The sequence below is a fragment of the Anolis carolinensis genome, chromosome 3, assembly GCF_035594765.1.
Source record: "Anolis carolinensis isolate JA03-04 chromosome 3, rAnoCar3.1.pri, whole genome shotgun sequence".
NCBI classification, from domain to species: domain Eukaryota; kingdom Metazoa; phylum Chordata; class Lepidosauria; order Squamata; family Dactyloidae; genus Anolis; species Anolis carolinensis.
The window spans coordinates 124,679,230-124,701,795 of record NC_085843.1 but is presented as its reverse complement, the minus strand read 5'-3'; the positions used below and the strand labels follow the sequence as shown (position 1 = coordinate 124,701,795).

The following is a 22,566-nucleotide window of genomic DNA, read 5'->3' as shown; positions in this document are numbered from 1 at the left end:
ATAAATGTTCCCTGAATTCTATCATACTTTCACTTCCAGGCAGCTTCTCTCAGTGATGAAGATCTGATTGAGGGACAGTGCTTAATTACACATTCATAACAATGTTTGATTAATAAATACAGATCTATGAACAAATTATAAGCTATTGTAAAATGCCTTCCACATTCCATGCAGCAATAGTCCACCGACCCCCCTCCCAAGTTTCCTGAAAATGAGATGTTGAGGTTTGGGGAACTATGCCTGCATGAAATGAAATTCTTGAAGATCAGGTAGAGACACTTTCAGTGAGCAGAGACCTTTCACCCACAGAAAGTGGATCACACACAAAGAGAGAGGCAAATAGACAGAGATAAATATACAGACATACAGGCAGATAGTGTTTTTGCTGGAGAAGCATATTGAGTATTTCCACACTGGTGAACAACTATTAAGATCAAGTTGTTAACAGAGTCCTATCATGTTAAATGTTCCTAATACATCTCCTAACATTTGGAGGCTATTGCTACAACATAGTTTCTTGCTGTGCTTTCAAACTTTTGATAGAAAGATGTATTTTTAAAGGACTGATGGTGTAACTGTGGTTCCTAGTGGTGATGGTGTTGTGCTTAAATAGATAATCAGCAACATAAGAACTGCAACCATGTGTGTCAAGGAACCTGATGGCAGTAGGCAGATTTGAGTCTAGCTTGGGCTGGTCTAAGTACAAAACTATTCACTAAGCAGCAAAGAGTCAGATGGGATCAGAAGGTTCCAAAATCCAGGCTCTTGGTAAAATGAAGATTAACCGAAATAAAGCAGTAATGGTGATTTTGGGCTTCATCCCATGGCTTTAGAGCTTTATTTCCATGTGCTTCGGGAACAAAGTCTCATGTAATGGTCCCATGGAGACCATTACAGGGCAATTCCATTGGGACCCTGTCAGGCTCCGTTTCTGCAGCGCATGAAAACGGAGGCCTAAAGCCATCTTTAGGAGACAGTATTACCCGACTCCAAATGGCAGAAAGCATGGGAAAGACTGGCCTTGTCACAGAAAGGACAAAGGATGGCTGGTCATCCCTTCACTTTCCCTGCTTTCCTGCTGCTCATGGGAGGAGGTCCTTAATGAATGATACGTAGTCAATGCCCCGCATCCCACTCCTCCAAAAAAACATTTTCACTGTTCTATTCATTTCCCAGATTTTATTCTGCCTCTCTGTCTGTGGCATAACACTCATATTCTTAAGTGGGAGCAAAGACACATTGTGTATCAAGATACTTTGAACAAGTGGAGTCGTCTTGTATGATGCTTCACTGTGCATTGTTTCAGTTCACTGTCATGAATGTGTATCATGTCAGTGATGTAATTCTATCACCATAAAATTATGCATTGTAACCCAGTGTGTGTGTGTGTGTGTGTGTGTGTGTGTGTGTGTGTGTGTGTGTGTGTATATATATATATATATATATATATATATATATATATATATATATTCATTGTGGTCTTTATTGTCTTTTTAATTTTCCAAACTAGTCTTTGTTCTCCTAGAGTTGTTCCTGTAAGGGCAGAAGGGAAGGCAACACAACATAAATGAACACCTGTGCTTTGCTTAGAATATCATAGCATGTTTTCAGACTCCATCCCAAAGAGTGAGAATTCATCAAATTAGAGGTAAATAAGGAAGTAGTGGGGTGAAGTGTTATGCAACACATACTCAAATGTGCTGGTTGCTTTTGGGAAAAACAAAAGAAAAAAACTAGGGGATGTTTGAGTGGTCTGGTCCTTTCATTTACCTAGAGAATAATAAAGTGCCACATGATTATTACCTCTGATGGTTTTATCCCTGCTTCAGTTCTTTCTATTGCAGTCGCCTCATAGGGGATTATCTCTCTGCTCTGCCCCATACCTGAGCTCCAAAATCCCACTTTATAATCCTGCTCAGAAAAAGAAGGCTTGATTGTACAGCTCTGGGAACAAAGAGAAAACCTCTCACTTCAGAGTAACTCTTGATTAAATCAAAATGGAGGAAAATCACTGCAGGCCCTTACAGAGGACACTTCAAGCAAAAGCACACCTCTATAACACCCTTCTTTTCAATGGGCTTTTATCTTGATTATCTCCTTGTAGACAATGGCTTATTAACAAGTACTGATTGTGTGTGCCTGAGACGGTCCACGGCTGACTGAAAAGCTCCACAGTTCTGTAAGTGCCAGTAATAACCTTTGTGCTTTCAGGTTCTTGTCACTGTGGAAAATGCATCTGCTCGCCACAGGAATGGTACATTACAGGAGAATTCTGTGACTGCGATGACAGAGACTGCGACAAACATGATGGCCTTATTTGCACAGGTGGAGTACAATCCCCATGCATGCCCCAGCACTTCTCTTAAAAGTGTAGAATCACAGCAATTGAATGAGATTGCCTAGGGCAGGCTGACACCCCCTACTGCCCCAACGGCTTGAACCATCTTCCACCCAGTGGTCCCCTGCCAATCAACATACAGCATGTACTTTAAATGCCATGATGCTACAAGTAGAGAAGGGAAGCAGAAGGAAGGGCAGTGTGCAGAACAAATTGTTCCAGTTCAGTTTCAGATTCCAACTCTCATTGTCTCCAGTCACCATGGCCACTGGCTGGAGATGGTGGGCATTGTGATCCAGAAAGTATCACATCAGGAAGACACACCTAAATTCTATTGTGGGAGAAAGTTCTCTTCTTAGGAAGTCTTTCAATCAGAGTGTGAGAAGGAAACGAGCTCTATAAATGTCAAGTAGTAAAAACATCAATTTCATTTGAAAAAAGAAGCATTCCATAATAGAGCAGTAGCCCTGACCAGAAGGAACATCATAGAACCTGTACATTGGAATATAGACTGAGCTTCTTTGTGTTTAGAATGTGTATGTAGAGTGATTTTAGGAAGAATAAAGGAATAACAGGTAGCAAGGGCTCACTTCCGCACAAGTATTATTCAAGGCCTGCCCTCAGCTTCAAATGCCACAGGGAACATCATTTTCTAATCGGGGCTTGTAATTAGACAACATTGGCTGAAATCTTCTATGGCACTTAGAAATTCATAAATTAGTGTTATTCACTTGGATCCGTACATAGCCCATAGTATAGGGGCTCCATAGGGACTGTGAAAATCCTTTCTATTGGGCAGCAGCTACTGTGATCAACAAGGGTCTGGTCCTCTGTTGATTAGGAAGCAGTTGGCTGATGGTTCCACCCCCTGCATGTGTGAGGGGGCATTGAGGCAGGAGCTTTGCTTCTGCCTGTCACACTGGTGGTTTCTGGGAGAAGGTAGAAATGGAGGTCAGATTCCTCCCAATTGATGGGATTGCAGTAATCGCTTTCCCTTAAATAAGGGCCAAGATTTACTTTGAAGCATCATAACTTCAGTGCTTATATCTGCCTACCTCTTATTTGGATTCTGCTGGTGTGAAGAAAAAAAGTTGAGGAACTCTCAAAGCACTGCCAATGAGCAGCAACCTTACATAGTGGATTCTGGGAGTGTTTCACTCATAGGTAGATGCAGCCGTATTAAGTCTTCACTGCTCTTCCTGAAACCTCTGGCCATTTTCTTTGCTAGAGCACAAAGCTATATGTGTCACACAGTCTGAATAACAGATCCTTAGCAACTGTGCTGTCTTTAGGTGGATTATCTATAGAAATGAGATTTAGCTGACAGTCAGTTTGTTTGGGAGACATAGAGAGGTAGGACACTGTTTATCCTCTAACCCTTCACTGCTGTCTCTTCCTCATCTAGCATTCATCTGCAGTTTTTATGTCAAAAAGACTTGCTTATCTCTGGCTCTATTGTTTTGGGCCAATGACTTGAAAATATCCTCCCACTCCCAGTTTAAATTCATAAACATGTTATTCTATGGTAGGACTGTTTTGGCCACCCTCCTTTTTTATTTGAGCTCTTTATTCATTCCCCATCTTTTTGTTTTCCTGTGTTGCTGTAGCGGATTTTTGAAACTTCTGTTTTACAATGATAACCTGATCAAAATTAATCGAAGGAAGGAAGGCTGGGACAAACAAGCTCTCCACATTAAATTAACTCCAGGAGAACATGCTGATGTCTCTCCACCATCCTAGTTAAAGTGGTGCCAAGGATGAAGGTGTCCATTTTCCTTTGTACCTTGGCCTCTTACACAAACACTAAAGCAGAACCAAGGCAGCAGGATGTAAACTCTGATGTCTTAATTATAACAACAGCTATGTTTTGATGATACTTCTTTTTTGAAAAAAAATCATTAGCTCTTTAGTGAGCCTTTTCAAGTCAAATCATAAAGCACATTCTGCCCAGGAAGAAAAAACCATACTGAGAAAAATAAAAGCAGTTTTACAATGCTTTGTGACTTTTACAGAGAAACACATGTTTAATGCAGTACATTGTCAATTATGCATAATTATAGCCTGTGTTATTTTGTTCCAGGAAATGGTATATGTAGCTGTGGAAATTGTGAGTGCTGGGAAGGTTGGACTGGCAACGCTTGTGAAATTTGGCTTGGGACTGAATACTCCTAACTCTGCCATGGAACACGGAAGACTGACAGATTTGTGGTTTGGTGTTTTAGGCTTTTGGAGTTTTGAGTTTCCCCCAACATTGGCTGCTAGAATAAATCAACTTTTAAGCAAACACACATGTTATTCACTAGGAATAAGTCAAAGAACCTGAAATATTTGTTTTCAAATCAAATGAAATCAGCATACCTCTTTGTTGCTCTGATTCTGCTCTCAGTGTAATCTATGGGAGTAGAATGAGAACATTTAGTATATAATACAGAAGATCTTCAAGAGGGCCACAATTAATGTTTGCTGGAAATTGCACAGTTGAGATGCATTGTATGAGGTACTCAGATGATTGAATTTCAATTTCATTGTATAATAAGAATTGCATTTGTTTGAAAGGGTCATGCTGGTTTTGAAGTATGCTAAAAGTCTGTAGAAGGAAGTGAGGGATGATCCCTATGTTCCTGGTAGTCCCTCTCTCCTTTTCAGTTTCTCCTTGCCTTCCATCCCACAAGCTTCCCTGCAGACGTCTTTCCTGCCCTGTCACCCCAGTTTCCTCCACTTTCAATGAAGATGCTTGCAAGAAAAGGGAAGATCTGGATATGAAATGGGAACATGTAAGGGCATATATTCCACACAGTGGTGTTGCCCCTTGTCACAGGATTATGGCTGCACTGAAACTACCTGCTTTGTTTTGTGTATATGTTTTAAGTGGGTGTATTGAAGAATGCATCTCGTCACCATGATTTAGGCACAAGTGAAAAACAGATCTGCATTATTACAGTGATGTCTGTTCTGATAGGACAACACTAGGAACGCTTGTCGCAAAATTCATATGAAAACCACTTGTATAGTTGGACTATAAAGCATAGGAGTGGGGACAAAGGAGGAAGAAAACACAGAAAATAGAACCAAGAAAAATCAGTCCTGTTGGGTTTGGCACTAACAAGCAAGAAGCACTGCAAATATTTGGCAAGGTGTTTTTCAGTAATCCACTTAGTTGCTCCAAATGTGCTACTTTTAAATAGAATTTGAAAGGTGTATGATACTGACTGCAATACTATGTGGAATTTCCATCTTTCTGCTTGAACGAATTATAAGTTCTTGCTTCCCTAGGCTGTCAGAAGCTTTCTTCAAGCAAACAGAGGTGAAGTGACGAAAGTAATCTAGTAGCTCATATATGGGCATTGCTTTGGCTGATTTCCACTCCCCCATGCCATCAAAGGCCTGAAGAAAAATAACTATGATGAGCAAAGAGAAGTTGCTTGATCCCACCTGGGAAGCTAGTGCTCAAAAGGGCTCCCCACATGGAGACACATGCCAAAGCATGGCGACACATATTTTCAAAGCCACCTCCAGATGAAATACTGAAATAGATTAAGAGTCCATCCAGCCTGGCATCCCAGCAGGGCTATAACCACCCAGCAAGCTTGGTTTGTGTGCCACAAAGAAGGAACAGATGCATTTTAGAAAGCTCCAAATAGTCACACAGATTGATCATCAGTTCATACACAAAGTATGAAACTGGCTGAAAAACCCAGAAATGGTGGGGCAAAATTGAGCTGGAAACTCTTTAATACCCACCCATATTATCTGAATACTTTTCCATCAAAATAATAATGAATCATTGCCAATTAAATTACATAACTGATCATTTGCTGTCTTGAATAGCTAGGTAGCATATCTCATTATAATTCATGCTACAAATTGTTTTCAGAGGTTTGTTTTAATATAGTTATGCTCACCAAGTAAAACTGAGATGTTTCCATGCTGACAAAGTCTGTGAGAAGACAATGGTCTTTAGCGTTGCCAGGAGTTCATTTGGGCATACTGCATAAGGAATATTTTCACATCTGTTCTAACTTTTAATAACTTCTGAAATACACTGAATCTAGGGGTGATTCAACACAACATATAAAAATGTTCATGCCTGTACAACACAAATTTACATATATGTATGCAAGATGTTTCTGATGTGAAAGTTCACTGTTATCTGATAGAGATTATTCTGTAGATTATTATGTACTATGTGTTTCATTATGAACACCTCTAAAAATGTGTCTATTCCACCTTCTGCACTGACCAAAGACTTTGGAATCATGGTTGTGCTGCAATAATCTCCTTCCCATGGCCATTCTATTGCTGGCAGAGAACACTGGGGATTAGAAAAGCATCTGGTAATATTCCATAGCCAGCCGCATTAATGATGCTATCTACTGAGATCTCTGGTTACCAGCAGAAGATGTCTTTCTTAATCTGTATCTGGCTATAGAAGGCATGAGTAAACAATGGCCCATGGGCTGGAACTTTGGGCAGCTGCATGTCAGACCCTCCTCTCCCCAGGAGGACGTGGAAGGCTGCCATGAATTCCTGCTGAGAGCAGGGACCTGCAGTCACACACAGCTCTCAGGGGAGCTCTGGGCAGACACATTTCAGACACCTGCATTCTTTGGCAGAAAAGACAAAAGACCTTGAAAAACTACAACTCCCAGGACTCCATAGCTTTCAGCCATGGAAGTTAAAGTGGGGTTCAAATACATGAATTCTCCCCCCTCTGCACCAACCACCTTTATTCAACACCCCCCCCCCCCCCCAGCATGTGCTCTCATCTCTCCCAGCCCGGCCCCTTAGCCAATTTTAAAAACTCAATGCAGTCCCAATATGAAAAGGTTTACCCATGCTTGGGCTATAGGGACATAGTTAGATGCTTCTCTGATGGTGAGGGCGCACAGCACAACAATGACTCCTGTGGTGGTAACAGAGGTGCTGTGATAGAGACTTGTTTCCAGAGGTCTTTATAATCCTCTCAACTAGCTGAGATCTTGGCCCATGTTTGCATCTGTGTGTTGCAACAGACATGGACACGAAACCTTCTGGGACCTGATGTTGACAGTTACTGGCTTAATTTTTCTTTCTTTCTTCAGTTCAAGATAGCTTTCATAACCACCAGCTCCACCACTGTGATCAGTATCACCCACAATAGCACTTACAGAGAGATAGATTTGTCATTGTCCCTTTCTTTCAAAGGGAGGGGCCAAAATGTGCTACAACATGTTTCAGTGAGATAATGCTTATGCAATTTTAAAAATGTATGTGTGTTTGTGTATGTGTATATGTATATGTGTTGCACCCCAAGGCAACGCGAGCACTCGAAAACCAGGCAGGAGCCAATATAACACACAAGCTGTTTATTGAAGCAGAGTAAATATATAGGTCTATGCGCATTTAAGGTGGAAAGTCAAAGTAAGAAATAGTCCATAATATATAGTCTACTGCAATTCAGAAAGAGTTAACCAATGTCCAATTTGTAATCCACAAGTGAAGCTCGATAGCTTCCCTTAGATATCAAAATTTGTCCATGAAACAATAGTGGAAAACAAGGACTGCAAATCCGCTTGACAAGTCCCGTAGCAAAGTCAAAGAAGCAAGGTAAACAAAGCGAAGTCAATCTTGATTCAGGAACGAGAAAGTTGTGGTAACAAGGCAAGGTCTACTCGGCGCGGCTCCCCTGGAACTGGAAACTCGGCACGGATTCAGAAGGCAAGGAGCTGGAAACTGGAACCTCTTCCGAGGAAAAGCAATGTTGACACCACAATGAAAATACAGTGCAGAGTACTTTTAACAGAATCCCAAGTCTGTAAGAATTAGGGAGTACAGGGCCCACGAAAAGTTCTCATGGGAAAATTAATCATTATCTAGTTTGAGAACGAGTCTTTGACTTCTTCTCAATCCTTGTTTTCTACTTCTATCTTGGGTAACAAAATCTCTCCGATTTTGTTACCCAAGATACTTCCATTCTCCCCCAAGTCTGTACCATCTGGTGTGGTTAACACTGGAGAGAATTCGGAATGTTTGCCAATTAGCGGATCTATGATTTCCGACACCTGCAAGGCCATAGGGCCTGAGTTCTGAGCAGGAATGTCTTCGAATTCTGCTGCCTCATCTGTTTCTGACTCCAACTCTTGATGTAACCTGGCCCATGATGGCTAAGCCACAACAATATGTATTAGACTCACAATTATTCTGCTTTGAGTGCCTCAAATCCATAGAACTCAGAACATTACAATGCTCACAGCCAGAAAAAAATTGATGTGATTTGTCTTGTAGGAATGACTGCTTTTCAATAAGAGAAAGACCAATATTTTACTAGGTTGCTTGGATATGTTACTCAACACATGGTAGTTTGGTTCTTCCAGCTAGTAATTCTTGCAGTCCTCTTATTGTTACACTAATGGTGTGTCTGGTGTGTCTCTCAGTGTCTTGTGGACGTAAATACAGACTTCATGTTCAGATATTATTCCACCCTTTTTGCACTTTCCTGGATACATAAGCAGGGGAGATGCTTGTCTTGCCTACTCCATCATTGCTTTCCTGAAGCAGAACTCAGCATGTCTGAGGAAGAGATTCTTGTTGGGATGGATGCTCTTCTAATTAGCAAAAGCCCTGCAAAATCAAAGACTTTCCTGGGCTTTTGCCAACACAGATTTATCCTTATATGCAGCCCTTTACAAGTGAGTAAAAAATAATGGAGAGAGCTGAGCTAGGAACTCCCCTTGCTCCCATGTTCAGGAAAGTACGGTATATAGTAAAGGTAAAGGTAAAGGTTTCCCCTGACGTTAAGTCCAGTCGTGACCGACTCTGGGCGTTTGGTGCTCATCTCCATTTCTAAGCCGAAGAGCCGGCATTGTCCATAGACACTTCCAAGGTCATGTGATCCATGACTGCATGGAGCACTGTTACATTCCCACTGGAGCAGTACCTATTGATCTATTCACATTTGCATGTGTTCAAACTGCTAGTGCCACCACATGCCTTAAAAATGTATTATTTAAATTGATGGGTCAGCTTTATGTTAGGCAGATATAATAACTGTTTTAACTCTTGTACTGATGAGTATCCCATGATTTCTTGGTGATATGATGAATCATAGAATCATAAAATAATAGAGTTGGAAGAGACCTCATGGGCCATCCAGTCCAACCCCCTGTCAAGAAGCAGGAGATCGCATTCAAAGCACCCCCGACAGATGGCCATCCAGCCTCTGCTTAAAAGCCTCCAAAGAAGGAGCCTCCACCACACTCCGGGGCAGAGAGTTCCACTGCTGAACAGCTCTCACAGTTTTTCCTGATGTTCAGGTGGAATCTCCTTTCCTGTAGTTTAAAGCCATTGTTCCGCGTCCTAGTCTCCAGGGAAGCAGAAAACAAGCTTTTCCCCTCCTCCCTATGACTTCCCCTCACATATTTACACATGGCTATCATGTCTCCTCTCAGCCTTCTCTTCTGCAGGCTAAACATGCCCAGCTTTTTAAGCTGCTCCTCATAGGGCTTGTTCTCCAGACCCTTGATTATTTTAGTCGTCCTCTGGACACATTCCAGCTTGGCAACATCTCCCTTCAAATGCAGTGTCCAGAATTGGACACAGTATTCCAGGTGTGGTGTGACCAAGGCAGAATAGACACTATTATACCTTGGTCACACTATTCTGCCTTGGTCACACTAGTTTCTACACTGAATATAGACACTATACTCCTATTGATGCAGGCCAAAATCCCATTGGTTCTTTTTGCCGCCACAACACATTTTCGGCTCATGTTTAACTTGTTGTCCACAAGGACTCCAATGTCTTTTTCACACATACTGCTGTCGAGCCAGGCGTCCCCCATTCTGTATCTTTGCATTTCATTTTTTCTGCCGAAGTGAAGTATCTTGCATTTGTCCCTGTTGAACTTCATTTTGTTAGTTTCGGCCCATCTCTCTAGTCAGTTAAGATTGTTTTGAATGCTGCTCCTGTCTTCTGGAGTATTAGCTAATAGCTATCCCACTCAGTGAAAAGGCACAGAAGTCATGTGAATGCATTGGTCCAGGGCTAGGGAGCTAGTGGCCTTCTAGATGCTGTTAGACTCCTGCAGACTGCACTTTTGCCTACCCTAATCTAGCTTCAGGTTTGAGAGGACCCCATACAAAAGACCCATTAATTGCAACCCCTGACATACTTAACTTGGTGGCTATCATAAGGAGCAGTGCTGAACAGCTGGGACTAGTCACCTTTAAAACATCCCACAGCACCCTGACATAACATGTGGGGACAAATGGGGGACAATTTTAATTTCCCACATTGACACAGAATGACATCATGACAGGAGCATTGTTGAAGACTAAAATCATAGCTAGATCCACTTAGCCAGTACTAGACCAGGCCAGTAAGAAACTAGGTGAAGAGGGACATAGGGTAAGCATCAGTCATATTCAAGTTTTAGCTTTGGTAGGAATGTGGGTTGGCTGATGCCCATCCAGAGTTTAGAAAATTTTTCTACAGTCCCAAAACCCCCTAGTCATCACAGTAATGGCCTTGCTGACTAAGAAATTTGAAACAGATCTCTACAGTATAGTTGCATGTAGTTTGGATCATGGAAATGTAGAAACTGTGTTTAGAATGGTGCATACAAACAAGCCACTCTTAGGTACAAAATGCTTTATTTTATTTCTGATAGTGAGATTCTGTTCACTGTGCTGTCCTCATTGAATCATGAAAACAATGAAGCTTCTTGGGGATTTGGCAACCCTTTAGTTCTTGTGGGGGAGGGGGGGAGATTACATACATTGTCTTCACAGAAATGCTTATAATTTCTGTTTAGTGATAGTAAAACTGAATTCCTTAAATGTTTTGGGAAATACTCTATACAGATAGGTAAAGATAAAGGTTTTCCCCTGACATTAAGTCTAGTCATGCCCGACTCTGGGGGTTGGTGCTCATCTCCATTTCTAAGCTGAAGAGCCATACACACCTCCAAGGTCATGTGGCCGGCATGACTGTGTGGAGTGCCACTACCTTCCTGCTAGAGCGGTGCCTATTGATCTACTCACATTTGCATGTTTTCAAACTGCTAGTTTGGCAGAAGATGGAGCTGACAGTGGGAACGTACTCCGTTCCTTGGATTTGAACCACCAACATTTTGGTCAGCAAGTTTGGCAGCTCAGCGGTTTAACCCACTGCGCCACCAGGGGCTCCTCTATACAGATACAAAAGTTTAATATGCTACTGATTTATTGCAACCTATCGGGCCATGTTTATATTGGGCAGGTTTCTCCATTGCATATCTGCCCTGGAGCAGCCCTGGATCCAGGCGGTATGTCATGAATCTAGGGCTGTGAATCCAAGCCGTCCGGCCGGGTCGGGACTATGTTAGGTCCTCTGGGACATCACTTCATCCTCAATGTTGTTGCCCTCTCTCCCCACTGGATATGAAGATCCTCCTGGTCATCATGATCATGTCAGAAAGGGTTTCCTACATGATTAGTGAAGAAGGTGATACATTAGTCCCTCTCCTTGCTAGTCAGGCAGATGCCCTGCTCTGATATCAGCAGACATGCCTGAGATGGCCAGGGTCTTTCATGGAGGTAGGAGCAATGACAGCAACACACAACAATCTATCCCCTTTCCCTGATGTGCACAGGGAAAGAGTGATTGCAGTGCTATCTGTCTTGTCAGGGGATTGGGCCAGAACAGCTCCAATCCAGCTATCCAGACTGCTGCCAAGCCCCTGGATACTCCAGTTTCCTATCTAAAGAAGGGCAAGGTCAGGTTAAGACCAGAAACCCTCACAAGAAGTGCCCGTGTATAATGGGGACAGTCAACGGTGCATTTGAGGTGAACTTGAAGAGAGGGTACTAGTGTGGATCACATATATATCTCAATGTCCAACTTTTGGACTTAGAAGTAAGGCACAGCTAATCATCAGAGGCGGTCCACCGGCGAGGCCATTTAGGCATCGGGCCTTCCGGTGGGCCAGGTGGGCCTTCTGGAGCCCACGTCGGGCACTCCGGAGCCCGCTGCCGTATGTTGGAAGCAAGGCAAGTGGGGTTTGTCTGTGGAATAAGGTCCAGGGTGGGAGAAAGAGCTCTTGTCTGTTGGGAGACAGGTGTGGATGCTGTAATTAATCACCTTGATTAGCATTTAATGGCCCTGTGGCTTCAAGGCCTGGCTTCCTCTTGCCTGGGAGAATATTTTTTTGGGAGGTGTTAGCTGTACCTGATTGCTTCCTATCTGGATTTCCCGTTTTCAGAGTGTTGTTCTTTATTTAAGTTTTTCCTTAACCCCTCCTTATTATCCAACATTTTCGCGTATCCAACACTTTTATTTTTCAATGATTAGTTTGGGGGGGGGGGGACCAAAATTTCTGTTCGCTTACACTTGAAAATTACTTTGGACCTCCTCTGCTAATCATAAATGATGTTTTCAAACATATTGTGAAAAAAATTTCTCTCTCTCTCTCTTCCCCCCCCCCCCTCCCACGCCCTAAAGAAAGCACTATGGTATGAAATGCTCTCTGGAAGCCTGCATTTCCTAGATATTAAAAGCTGCCTGCCCAGCATCCCATAGAACACAGCAAACATTTTATGTGTCATGATTTCTCTTGTCTTTAAAAGCAGAATACATAGCTCAATTCGGAGCTTGTATTAACAGGGACACAGTGGGACAATGACCTCTAAATGTCTCTGCATAATTTATTAATGGGAGTTCTGTGCATGCATAATCAGGCAGATCGTCCTCAGAGCTCCTCTATGCCGCCTTTACATTCCAAGTCTTGCACGTCTCATCCTTTATTGCTACAATATTATTGGAAGATTTATGGTGAAAGCCATCATTTAAAATTATGGTTGCTCATTTGATTAGAGAAACAATATTTTATATAAGGAATTAGACATAATTGATTTAAGAATCCATTAAAAATTGGCACTGTCATCGAAACATTTGTTGGCTTGATTTGTGCAGAGAGAAGTACAGCATGGAATTCCCCTTGTTTGATTCTGATGTCATTAGCAAGGCATGGTCACAGTTTAACCCAGATTAAATCCATACTGGTTACATCTGAAAAACCTAATTATATGGGAAGACTGATAAGTGTGGTATGTGATGGAGAGAGCATGCAATGACTAGAAACTCTGATTAAAAAGCAGAGACCAGTGGCTTAAAGAAACCTAACAAATTAAACATTTTATGGTAGGAACTCCATTGGAGCCAGCAAGCTCTCTGGGGAGGTCGGTGAACTAAACTAGTTTCACTTCTATAAAAAGCTGAGAGGAAGGGCAAAAGAGGGGTGGGGAACAAAAGAAGTGGAAAGATCCCTGAGTGTATTGCTTTGCACCACAGAGAAGTCAGGCTAAGTGCATAAGTTAATGGAAGATTTTGAGTCATTTATATTGTTTAACCCTAACTCTGTTGCTATCTTTGAGAAGTGGGCCAAAAACCTGCATGGGATGCATATGATGTGGCTATGTTTCCTTTCTCATTCAATCTACTGAAACTCAGGAGTCAGGAGTTCTTTGAGATTGGCAAGCAGGCTATTGAAAGATGTTATGTCTACTAAGCTCTCCTGTCAGTGGAGTATGATGAGAGGAGCAGAAGCAGGGACCTTCTCAAAGATCATGTCACAAATTTTCATCACATTGTAGCTCACTGACGTGCCATCACTCACTCGCTTGCCAGTGCCGCAGAATTTGGTATCGCTGCCTGGCCATAAAGGTGGGTTCAAGTTACTGATCAAAGGAATAGTTGTGGCAATGGTACTATGACTGCAAGTGTTATGAATATCATAAGTTTAGTTTATGGCAGCATAACTACCTAACAGGATAAAAAAAACCTTCTGTAGCACTAAGATTTGTGTTTCTAAACATAAGCTGTTCGAGCAGTTCTGTACCACTCATGGACCAATAGTTAAAAGGAAGCGCTATTCAGGCATTCAAAAGCATACTGGCCACACTCCCCTTCACTGTTGCTCTCTACACACTTGCCACTACTCACAGATAATTTTTTATTAAATAAGAAATACAAATTTAATTTCTAATTTTGAGATCTGTTTTGGACAAGAATATTAGCTTCTAATTCATGACCGTAACAGGTAAACCTCTCTACACATATCTTGAGACTTCTTTTTCTGAGATGTGTCTTACTGAGCACTAAAATTGCCATTTATCTGTCATATATTTGCAATATATGATATAAAGATGTATGTCACTGAGCACTAAGATTGCTACATTTGCATTTATATCATCTATTTGATAATCTGATACCCCTATATCAATTTTCCGCAGTGTTTTCTATAGGAGAATTAAAGTCTGAAATACTTAAATTTGATGGAAGAGTGAAAAATGCCTGCTTTCCTTTTGAAGACATGCTCATTCAGTGGAGGAGGGAACATGGAATGAATTCAGCTTTAGAGATGTGAAAATCTGTCAATTTTATTTTTCTTGCATTTCTCAAAATCCTACTGTTTTGTCACAGTTCTGTACTGGGTTTTGAGACTCCCAACAGTTCTGCAGGAATATCCAAGTGTTATGCACATATTTTTTATTTCCACTGATGAAAATGTGTTTATTTACATTTTTTCTAATATATGCATTTTTAGTAAGTTGCAGGTGTGTGAGAGTATTAATGTAATGGAAAGCGGGAGGGAGGGAAGGAAGGAAGGGGAAAACACATGGTTTCTTTGCTGTGTTGGGAAACCTGAAAGATACACACCTCTTTTTGTTAATAACCCCACAGTCCATGAATTTGGTAAACCTTTGAAAATCTTATTTAGAACACATTTCTTTTTCATTCTTGTTTGGATTATTAATTTGGCTCAGATAAATGGCCAAAAATGACAAGTAGAGAAAATATCATTTGCAACATTTTTTTTCCTTCTTGTTAGAAAATGGTGCCAGTTTTGTCCCTGGGCAGCTGATGTTCTCAGATGGTTGTGAGCAAGGAAGCTGGGAGATACATGGATACAAACTGAATTTAACATGCCAGTTCTTTAGTCCCCATCTTAGTCACTCAAATAATATGCAAACCACCTTCTCAGCATGCTTTTGTGAATTTTGCATGAAGGTGGCTTCAGGAAGAATCTAATTTATCCCTAAAGTATCAGATGGACATCCTGTTAATAACTTAGACAGATGCACCTGAAAGCAATGTCTGTGCATTGCATTTTTTATTGGCCCAGAGGAATCCATTCACTATCCTCTCACACAATGGCTTAACTTCTACAGGATTCCACCTTTTAAGTGCCTGGTGGAGGGTGGCAAACATTGAGAAAGCCCCTCCAGGCAGACATAGGATGACAAAACATTCCCCTACTTTGTGGTCAACCTCTACATTTGATTATATGCACATCGCCAGATGATTCTACATTGTCATCTCCTTTCTATAGTCTGCTGCAAGAGTAAAGTGTCAGGGGAGAGATAATGCAATGGCATGTCTCCCAGTGAGCATCTCAGCTATGGTCTATTGCTTTGGGGTGTTTTAAAAATATTCTTTGTTAATCTTCTATAGACTAAGCATGTCTGTTTCTTTTTATAGAAATGGATAAAAGAAGAGATTTTTCTGGTTTGGTTACTTTTATGTTGTACTGTTTTTCTCATATGTTATAGGACTTTCCCATCTATTTGGTTTGGTTCTAGACATGCTGTTTACTAAAGAAATTATTGCTATCACTAGTAATAGTGATGAGGTTCATCAGAAGTTCATCAAAAGTAACATTGAACCCATTGTATGTAGTACAGTGTGTTTCTAAACCACTCAGTTTCTATGGATTTAGATCCACCTATCCAGTGTCATGCAAAACTTTGAAAAAAATTACTTGTTTTGACTAAAGCTCCCAGACAAGGCCTTGTTGATAAAGGGATTGTGTAAACTGTTGCCAAAGAAAGTAAATATTCCAAACTCTGAAATCAAGCTGCATCTCTGTAATGACTATCATAGTCTACCTGTCTTTAGGTTATCGCAGGGCGCTTTCTTCAGAATCATACAAAAGTTCATTCCTTTCCAAAATGCAAGTGGCATCTCCTTAAACAGAAGCAGCTATTGGTAGGAACCCTCTTGGTGCCTTACATCTTCTTAAGTGGACTTATGTCTGGAGGGATTAGAATTGTACAGTTCATATCCAGTTGAAGGCTATTGTTACATCATTGCATAGCAGGGATGACAAACTGTACATTGGTGGAGGATACCAGTGTCCCATTACATATCTTTACAATTCAGTAAAGGAGTTTAATAGCATCATTGCTATGTAGCTAGGTCTACATAATACAATATATAGGGTTCTGGTGATAGTTTCTGTTCTCCATCTTCTATCACCTTCTGTTTCTCGCAAGAGGAGGAGAAGATCATTGGAACCATGAAGGAACATCAGTCAGTATTCTTGATCAGCTGCTTTGTTAAGTTCATGGACATGTACATTTAGATAATTGTTTCAGTTACAACTGCTCCTTATTGAAACGTTTGTAACTCTATTCTGCAACCTACTTTATCAAGCATCATCTGACATTTTAGAGGAGATGGGCCAGAAACATTATAGTTAAATATACTAAGCTGCTAGAATTCAAAGACATGGCCATGTTTGTCTGGATTAGTATGCAAAGGGGTCTTGTTTCACCTTTGAGATTAACTGACAGAAAGACTTTGGTGGAAGAAGCTTTCGTAAACAAAGCTTGGTACCATGTATTTGCAAGTCTGTGAAAGCATATGCTACAAACTTCTTTATCACAGTTAGTTTACAACAAGCCTGCACAACTTGGAAATACTAAGGGGATGAAATTAACTTCCTGGGGTTTGCAGATAAGTTTTTAACACCTCATTATTCAGAGGGGATTTGCCTGTCTTCCTCTGAGGTTTTTTTATGTGTCAGGAGTGACTTGAAAAACTGCAAGTCGCTTCAGGTGTTAGAGAATTGGCCATCTGCGAGGATGTTGGCCAGGAGATGCCCAGATGTTTAATGTTTTACCATTCTTGTGGGATGCTTCTCTCATGTCCCCACATGGGGAGCTAGAACTGACACATGGGAGCTCACCCTGCTCTCCATGGATTCGAACTGCTGACCTGCCAGTTGACTTGCTTAAAGTTGTCCAGTCGGTTCAGAGCTGTCGTCCGAGATTCAAACTACTATACCACGATTTTTCAATTCTGAATTCCGTTTCCTTTCTTTCTTTCCTCCCTCCTTCCCTTTTTCCTAACTTCCTTCCTTTTTTCCATCCCTCCTTCCCTTTTTTTCTACCTACCTTTCTTTCATCATTTCTCCATTTCAATTCTTTTTTCATACTTCTCCCTGTCTTTCTCCCACCTTAACTTTTTCTTTTTTCTTTCCCTCTTTTTCCTTTCTTTCTTTCTCCTTCCCATTCTTTCTCTCTCCTCCCCTTTTTTCATTTTCTCCCTCCCTCCTTCCCTTGGTCGGTAGCAGCAGCAACTTCTTGTGTGGCTGCATCCGGCCCCCAGGCCACATGTTGTGCAGGCCTCATTCACAGGATCCCTTTGTATGCTTAATTAAGTAGGTGATGTAGAATACTGACTAGAATAAATAAGTATTAATGACCATTTTTGCTCTTATGTTGGGATATGATTAAACATTTTAACGCTATAAATCCCCTGGTGGCACAGAGTGTGTTAAAGCGCTGAGCTGCTGAACTTGTGGACCAAAAGGTCCCAGGTTCAAATCTCAGGAGCAGAATGAGTGCCTGCTGTTAGCCCCAGCTCCTGCCAACCTAGCAGTTCAAAAACATGCAAATGTGAGTAGATCAATGGGTACCGCTCTGGCGGGAAGGTAAAGGCACTCCACGCAGTCATGCTGGCCACATGACCTGGAGATGTCTATGGACAACGCTAGCTCTACGGCTTAGAAATGGAGATGAGCACCAACCCCCACAGTCAGTCACAACTGGACTTAACATCAGGGGAAACCTTTACCTTTTTACTTTATGCTATAAATCAGAGACTACATATGCCAGATCATTGAATGTCATACCAGAGTGGCACCATGCTAGTGAAAATAAGTGTTCTATAAAAGGGCGGCTTAATGCACTATTTCAGTGGGAATGGCATCTTCATGCATTTAGAAAATATACTGCTGATAAAGCTTTTAATAGCTAAACATAATGCACCTGGATTAAGACTGTAAGTCCATCTGAGCTCAATGGCATTTGCTTCTACATGAATGCAGTCAGGATTTCATTGAGAGGTGCGGTCTCATGTCCATCGTCCAGATCCAACAATAAATATGGGATAGTCTTCATGAATGTACAGAGCACTTTCATTTTAATTTTTGTATGTATATTAGCAGAAGGGAGCTCCCTCTGTTGACATGATCGGGAAACCTAGCGTGTGTAAGAAACGATTAGGTGTGCAAATACATATCTGAATCAGGTTGATTCCTTAACCAATTTAACTGCTGACAACACTGTGTCCTTTGAGACTACTCTGAAACACACTTGTGGATAAAACTAAAGCCAACACAACAAGAGACCAAGACATGCAAATTAAGGGAGAACATTAGACCACAAACACACAGTGTAAATGGAAGTATTAACACACACAATCTGTAAATACAAATTGATTCCGTCAGGTTTACTGTACAGTTCTTTAGCAAGTAACAGACAGTTGAAAAGAAAATTTCACTTGACAGCAAAAAAAAATTTGAGAAGAAACAAAAATGAATCTTGTCCTGGAAAACAACAAGAAATTATATATCAAGGAGCTAAGATTTTCTTTGGCATGGTCAAGGGGAGAAAGAATTGAGTTTTGCCAAACTATTTACATGATGTTTTGTTATACTGCAGCCAATGCAATGTTTCTTTGCACAATCAATTTTTTTTAAAAAAATATATAAATGGTGATGTTTATTTCCAATATGCCTTCATATAAATATTTTATTCAATATGTTGCATCAGTGTATACAACAAAATGGTAATAAACACAACTTGTACAATGCAGACAAACTCATTTGCTTATATGTATGTCAGTTTAGTAGCACATACCAACAGGTCTGATACATATAGCCTACTACATGCAGTTCATCATTACCATCCTCTTCCCATGCAACAGATGAAACAAGAGACAAACTTAAAGGTGTAACCAAAGCACAAGGAACGAAGAATCCTTTCCACTCTGCTGAAACAGATCTTGTGGGGGAAGAGGCCCTTCCCCCCAGAGAAACATCAATGACAGCAATCTCTGTGAAGGATAACCGAAAATGTATGTGTGTTTTACTTACAGTATCAACCATTTACAAAAATGAAGTCAGCCTCAGTATTACATTAACTACTCAACTGGTTGAGATGGGGATTTGAGTATGAATGTTTGAACTTATGTGGATGTGCAGCAAAGAGTGTCAGTTCCATGTTGCAGATTGTTCCTCCAAAGCTTTTCCAGACACAAAGTGATAAAAGGATGGCCCTTATAAATTGGGCCCAAAGGATTATGCGGCACTGAATGCAGTTTGGATTAAGATGCAGCAAGGTTGGTAAGGTTTTCTTTGCTGGCCTTAATAACCATCACTCTTGGTCTTTGAAGTCAGCTACAAACCCCCTCTGCCCCACTTCCCCTTCATGCAACAATAGGAAATTCTGAAGAAGAACAAATAACATTTTCTCTCTCTTTTTATTTCGCTTTCCTGTTTCAGAGTGTTCCAGAATGTTTGTTTTTAAAACTCCAGTTGCACAGTACAGAAATGTAACGGCCTATTTAGAATTAAAGTAAGCAGGCTCTAGGATCTGGTGCTCTAGAGAATAACACAAAGCATTTCACAGTTGAGAGTAAGTTGACAGACTGGGCAGAGACCTTCGGTTTCAGTGTTCACTACACAGCCTGTGAACACACAACGCCTGCAGGAGTGGGCCAGTCCACCTGCTGATTCCTGTATACATCCGGGGAATGGGCAGGTCTTCCTCGTTCAATGACACATGGAAAGGCCCTTCTTTACAATATAATCCTCAAGGAAATGTCATTTTGATAAGCTACAGGGAGAAGGGAGTTAATTTTATGCACATATTTTCACCATTTTACAATGCTTCTCTGATTCCTTGGTTCTTTCTCTTTTCAGGGTGAGTTGGGTCAGAGTCTTATTACATGCTTGGAAATTGATTAGCTTTTAAAGTGCTTTGTTCATTTGGTTAAAACAATCCAACTTTAAACAGTCTCTTGTCTTAAATGGAAATAAAACAAAAATGAAATGGTCAAAAATTGTTTTGTATATTCTTAATTAAACAACCCATTGCATAATTTACTGGACTTATATAAAGTGTTTATTAAAAATTGAAGCTCGTATGAGAATTTTGTAAGCATCAAAAGCTAATCAATGGTCAGTTGGTAACCCTTTAAAAAGGATGGACATTGGAAGAGACTACAATGGATTTAAAATACAAATCAATATTTAGAAGCCATTCTGAAAATACAGATTCAAAAATGACATGAGAAGCAAACATGGAAAGGAACACCTAGTAGTCTCATACATAGTTTTCCAGAACTGAGGTACATTTTGGTTCTTGTCATGCCTCCAGTTTTTAATCACATACTTTTAAAAAAGCACTTTCAAATTCTTTACCCATTTTATGTTTTACAGCTTCAATCCCCTTGTGGCCATTCTCCTTTCTGTTCTCATTGACATCAACTCTAGTGTCAAGGAAATAGAAACCAGCTTCATTTTATTAGGCAATTGGATGAGAAAAGTTCTTGGCCATGTACTCATCTTAGAATTTTCCTAGGTTTGTGTAGTAACAATGAAAAGAATATTGATATCAAGGCAAGGCACCATAAACCTAGCAATTTGGAGGGCATAATATCCTAAGAAGCTGAACTGGAAACATGTGGTAGTGGGGTACTGGTGAAATAATATATAGCGATTGAACTCTGCATGCTTTTAAAAAAGAAACATAAAGGAACTCTTTAAATATGTCCTGTTGAAAACATCTCCTTTTTTAAACACTGAAAAAAATAAAGTATATTTTGTAACTACCCTTTGCATTGGTGCTGCAAAAAAGAACACAATAACTTCCTGGCCCATGCTTTGCTGAGTAAGAGAGTGGACTACAGCCAAAAATAAGGATGGGATTACGTTCTATTCTTTAAAAACAGGAAAAAGAATTATATTGTTTTGAAACAGACTTAGGTAGCGCAATTCCCATTCATTTTAATGTGATTTTTTAAAACTTTCAAATAATGACTAGTAGATGAAAAATGAGCCTTAATTCAGGCCTACAAGGCCTACAGAGTTCTTTGGACCCACGTTCCCAAAAATGTGTGGGTCTTGCTCACTGGGAAGGCAAATGTTACCATTACCAGTAAGCCTGTGATATGTATAAAACACACACACACACAAAGAAACTATCAGGAGATGTCAAACAGTGGTCTCAAGAGATTGTTGTCAGGCCACGTTTGACGCTTTTACCTCCTCAGTAACGCTACCTTCAGTGTACCCATGTTGAACCCCCATTTGGAACTCTGAGACGATCCTATCCTTTGATAGATATAATTCCTAATAGGGTTTTTGAAGGCTCCCCTGATTCCCTGATTGCTTTTCAAAACTAAGCCACCATCAACATTTAAATCTGAGAGAAACACAATCCCTGCAAAGGAGTCACACAGACAGCAGAGCGAGCAGCCTTGTAAAAAAGGGGGAAGAAGAGAAAATCGATAATAGCACAGGTTTACAGCATCTATCTAGAAATTATTTGTTATTGTTTTGTGTGCTACAAAATTGAACTTAAAACATATGGGTTTCCTGGACTCAAAAGGGGGATTATGGGTAACTGTCAGCAGGCAGGATATCAAGTGTACTTGTGAAGTATGTCATTCACATGAGGTGTCACAGTCACAGAAAAGATATTAAAAAGGCATTCCATATCTGGTAGGGCATTCCATGGTCTGAGTTCAGCTGGTTATCCAGGTGTCTTCTTTGCTGTGGGAGGAGTTACAGGTTGAGATTTATCCGCTTGCAACAAACTTGTTCAGAACGAGCGAAGAGCAAGCATCAGCTTGCCTCCAGCTGATCCGCAGACACCAGAGTGAGACAGTCTTGCAAGGGTAAAGTGCTCAGCCATATGTAATAGAGCTCGGTAAGTCACAACACCCATGGAGATCTGGCTATGTCGTCTTACTCTTGTTAACTGGTTTGCCACCATTCATTATTGCCGATGCACTTGTGCTTTTACTTGGAGTCACCCCAGCCTTTGGCACTGTTTCTCCAACGTCATGCAAAGATGGTTCCCGATACATGGCAACTTCAAGGGAAGAAGAAAGAGAAATGGGGAGAAAGAGGGCTTTAA

The 22,566-nt window shown here is 40.8% G+C and overlaps 2 protein-coding genes across 4 annotated transcripts in view; one reads left to right on the top strand and one right to left on the bottom strand.

Annotated features, from left to right (window-relative positions):
* The window catches only part of itgbl1 (integrin subunit beta like 1), a 203,289-nt gene extending 181,672 nt beyond the window's left edge, over positions 1 to 21,617 (top strand). Inside the window, exons 10-11 of the mRNA XM_008106971.3 lie at positions 2,212 to 2,325; positions 4,419 to 21,617. Of these exons, the coding sequence (XP_008105178.2) occupies positions 2,212 to 2,325; positions 4,419 to 4,510 (206 nt within the window). The 3' untranslated portion in view covers positions 4,511 to 21,617. The remainder of the gene's footprint in view (positions 1 to 2,211; positions 2,326 to 4,418) is intronic.
* The window catches only part of fgf14 (fibroblast growth factor 14), a 395,947-nt gene continuing 393,265 nt past the window's right edge, over positions 19,885 to 22,566 (bottom strand). For all 3 annotated transcript variants that reach the window (XM_016992301.2, XM_008106972.3, XM_003218713.4), the window contains one exon: positions 19,885 to 22,521. In XM_016992301.2, the coding sequence (XP_016847790.1) occupies positions 22,385 to 22,521 (137 nt within the window). In that variant the 3' untranslated portion in view covers positions 19,885 to 22,384. The remainder of the gene's footprint in view (positions 22,522 to 22,566) is intronic.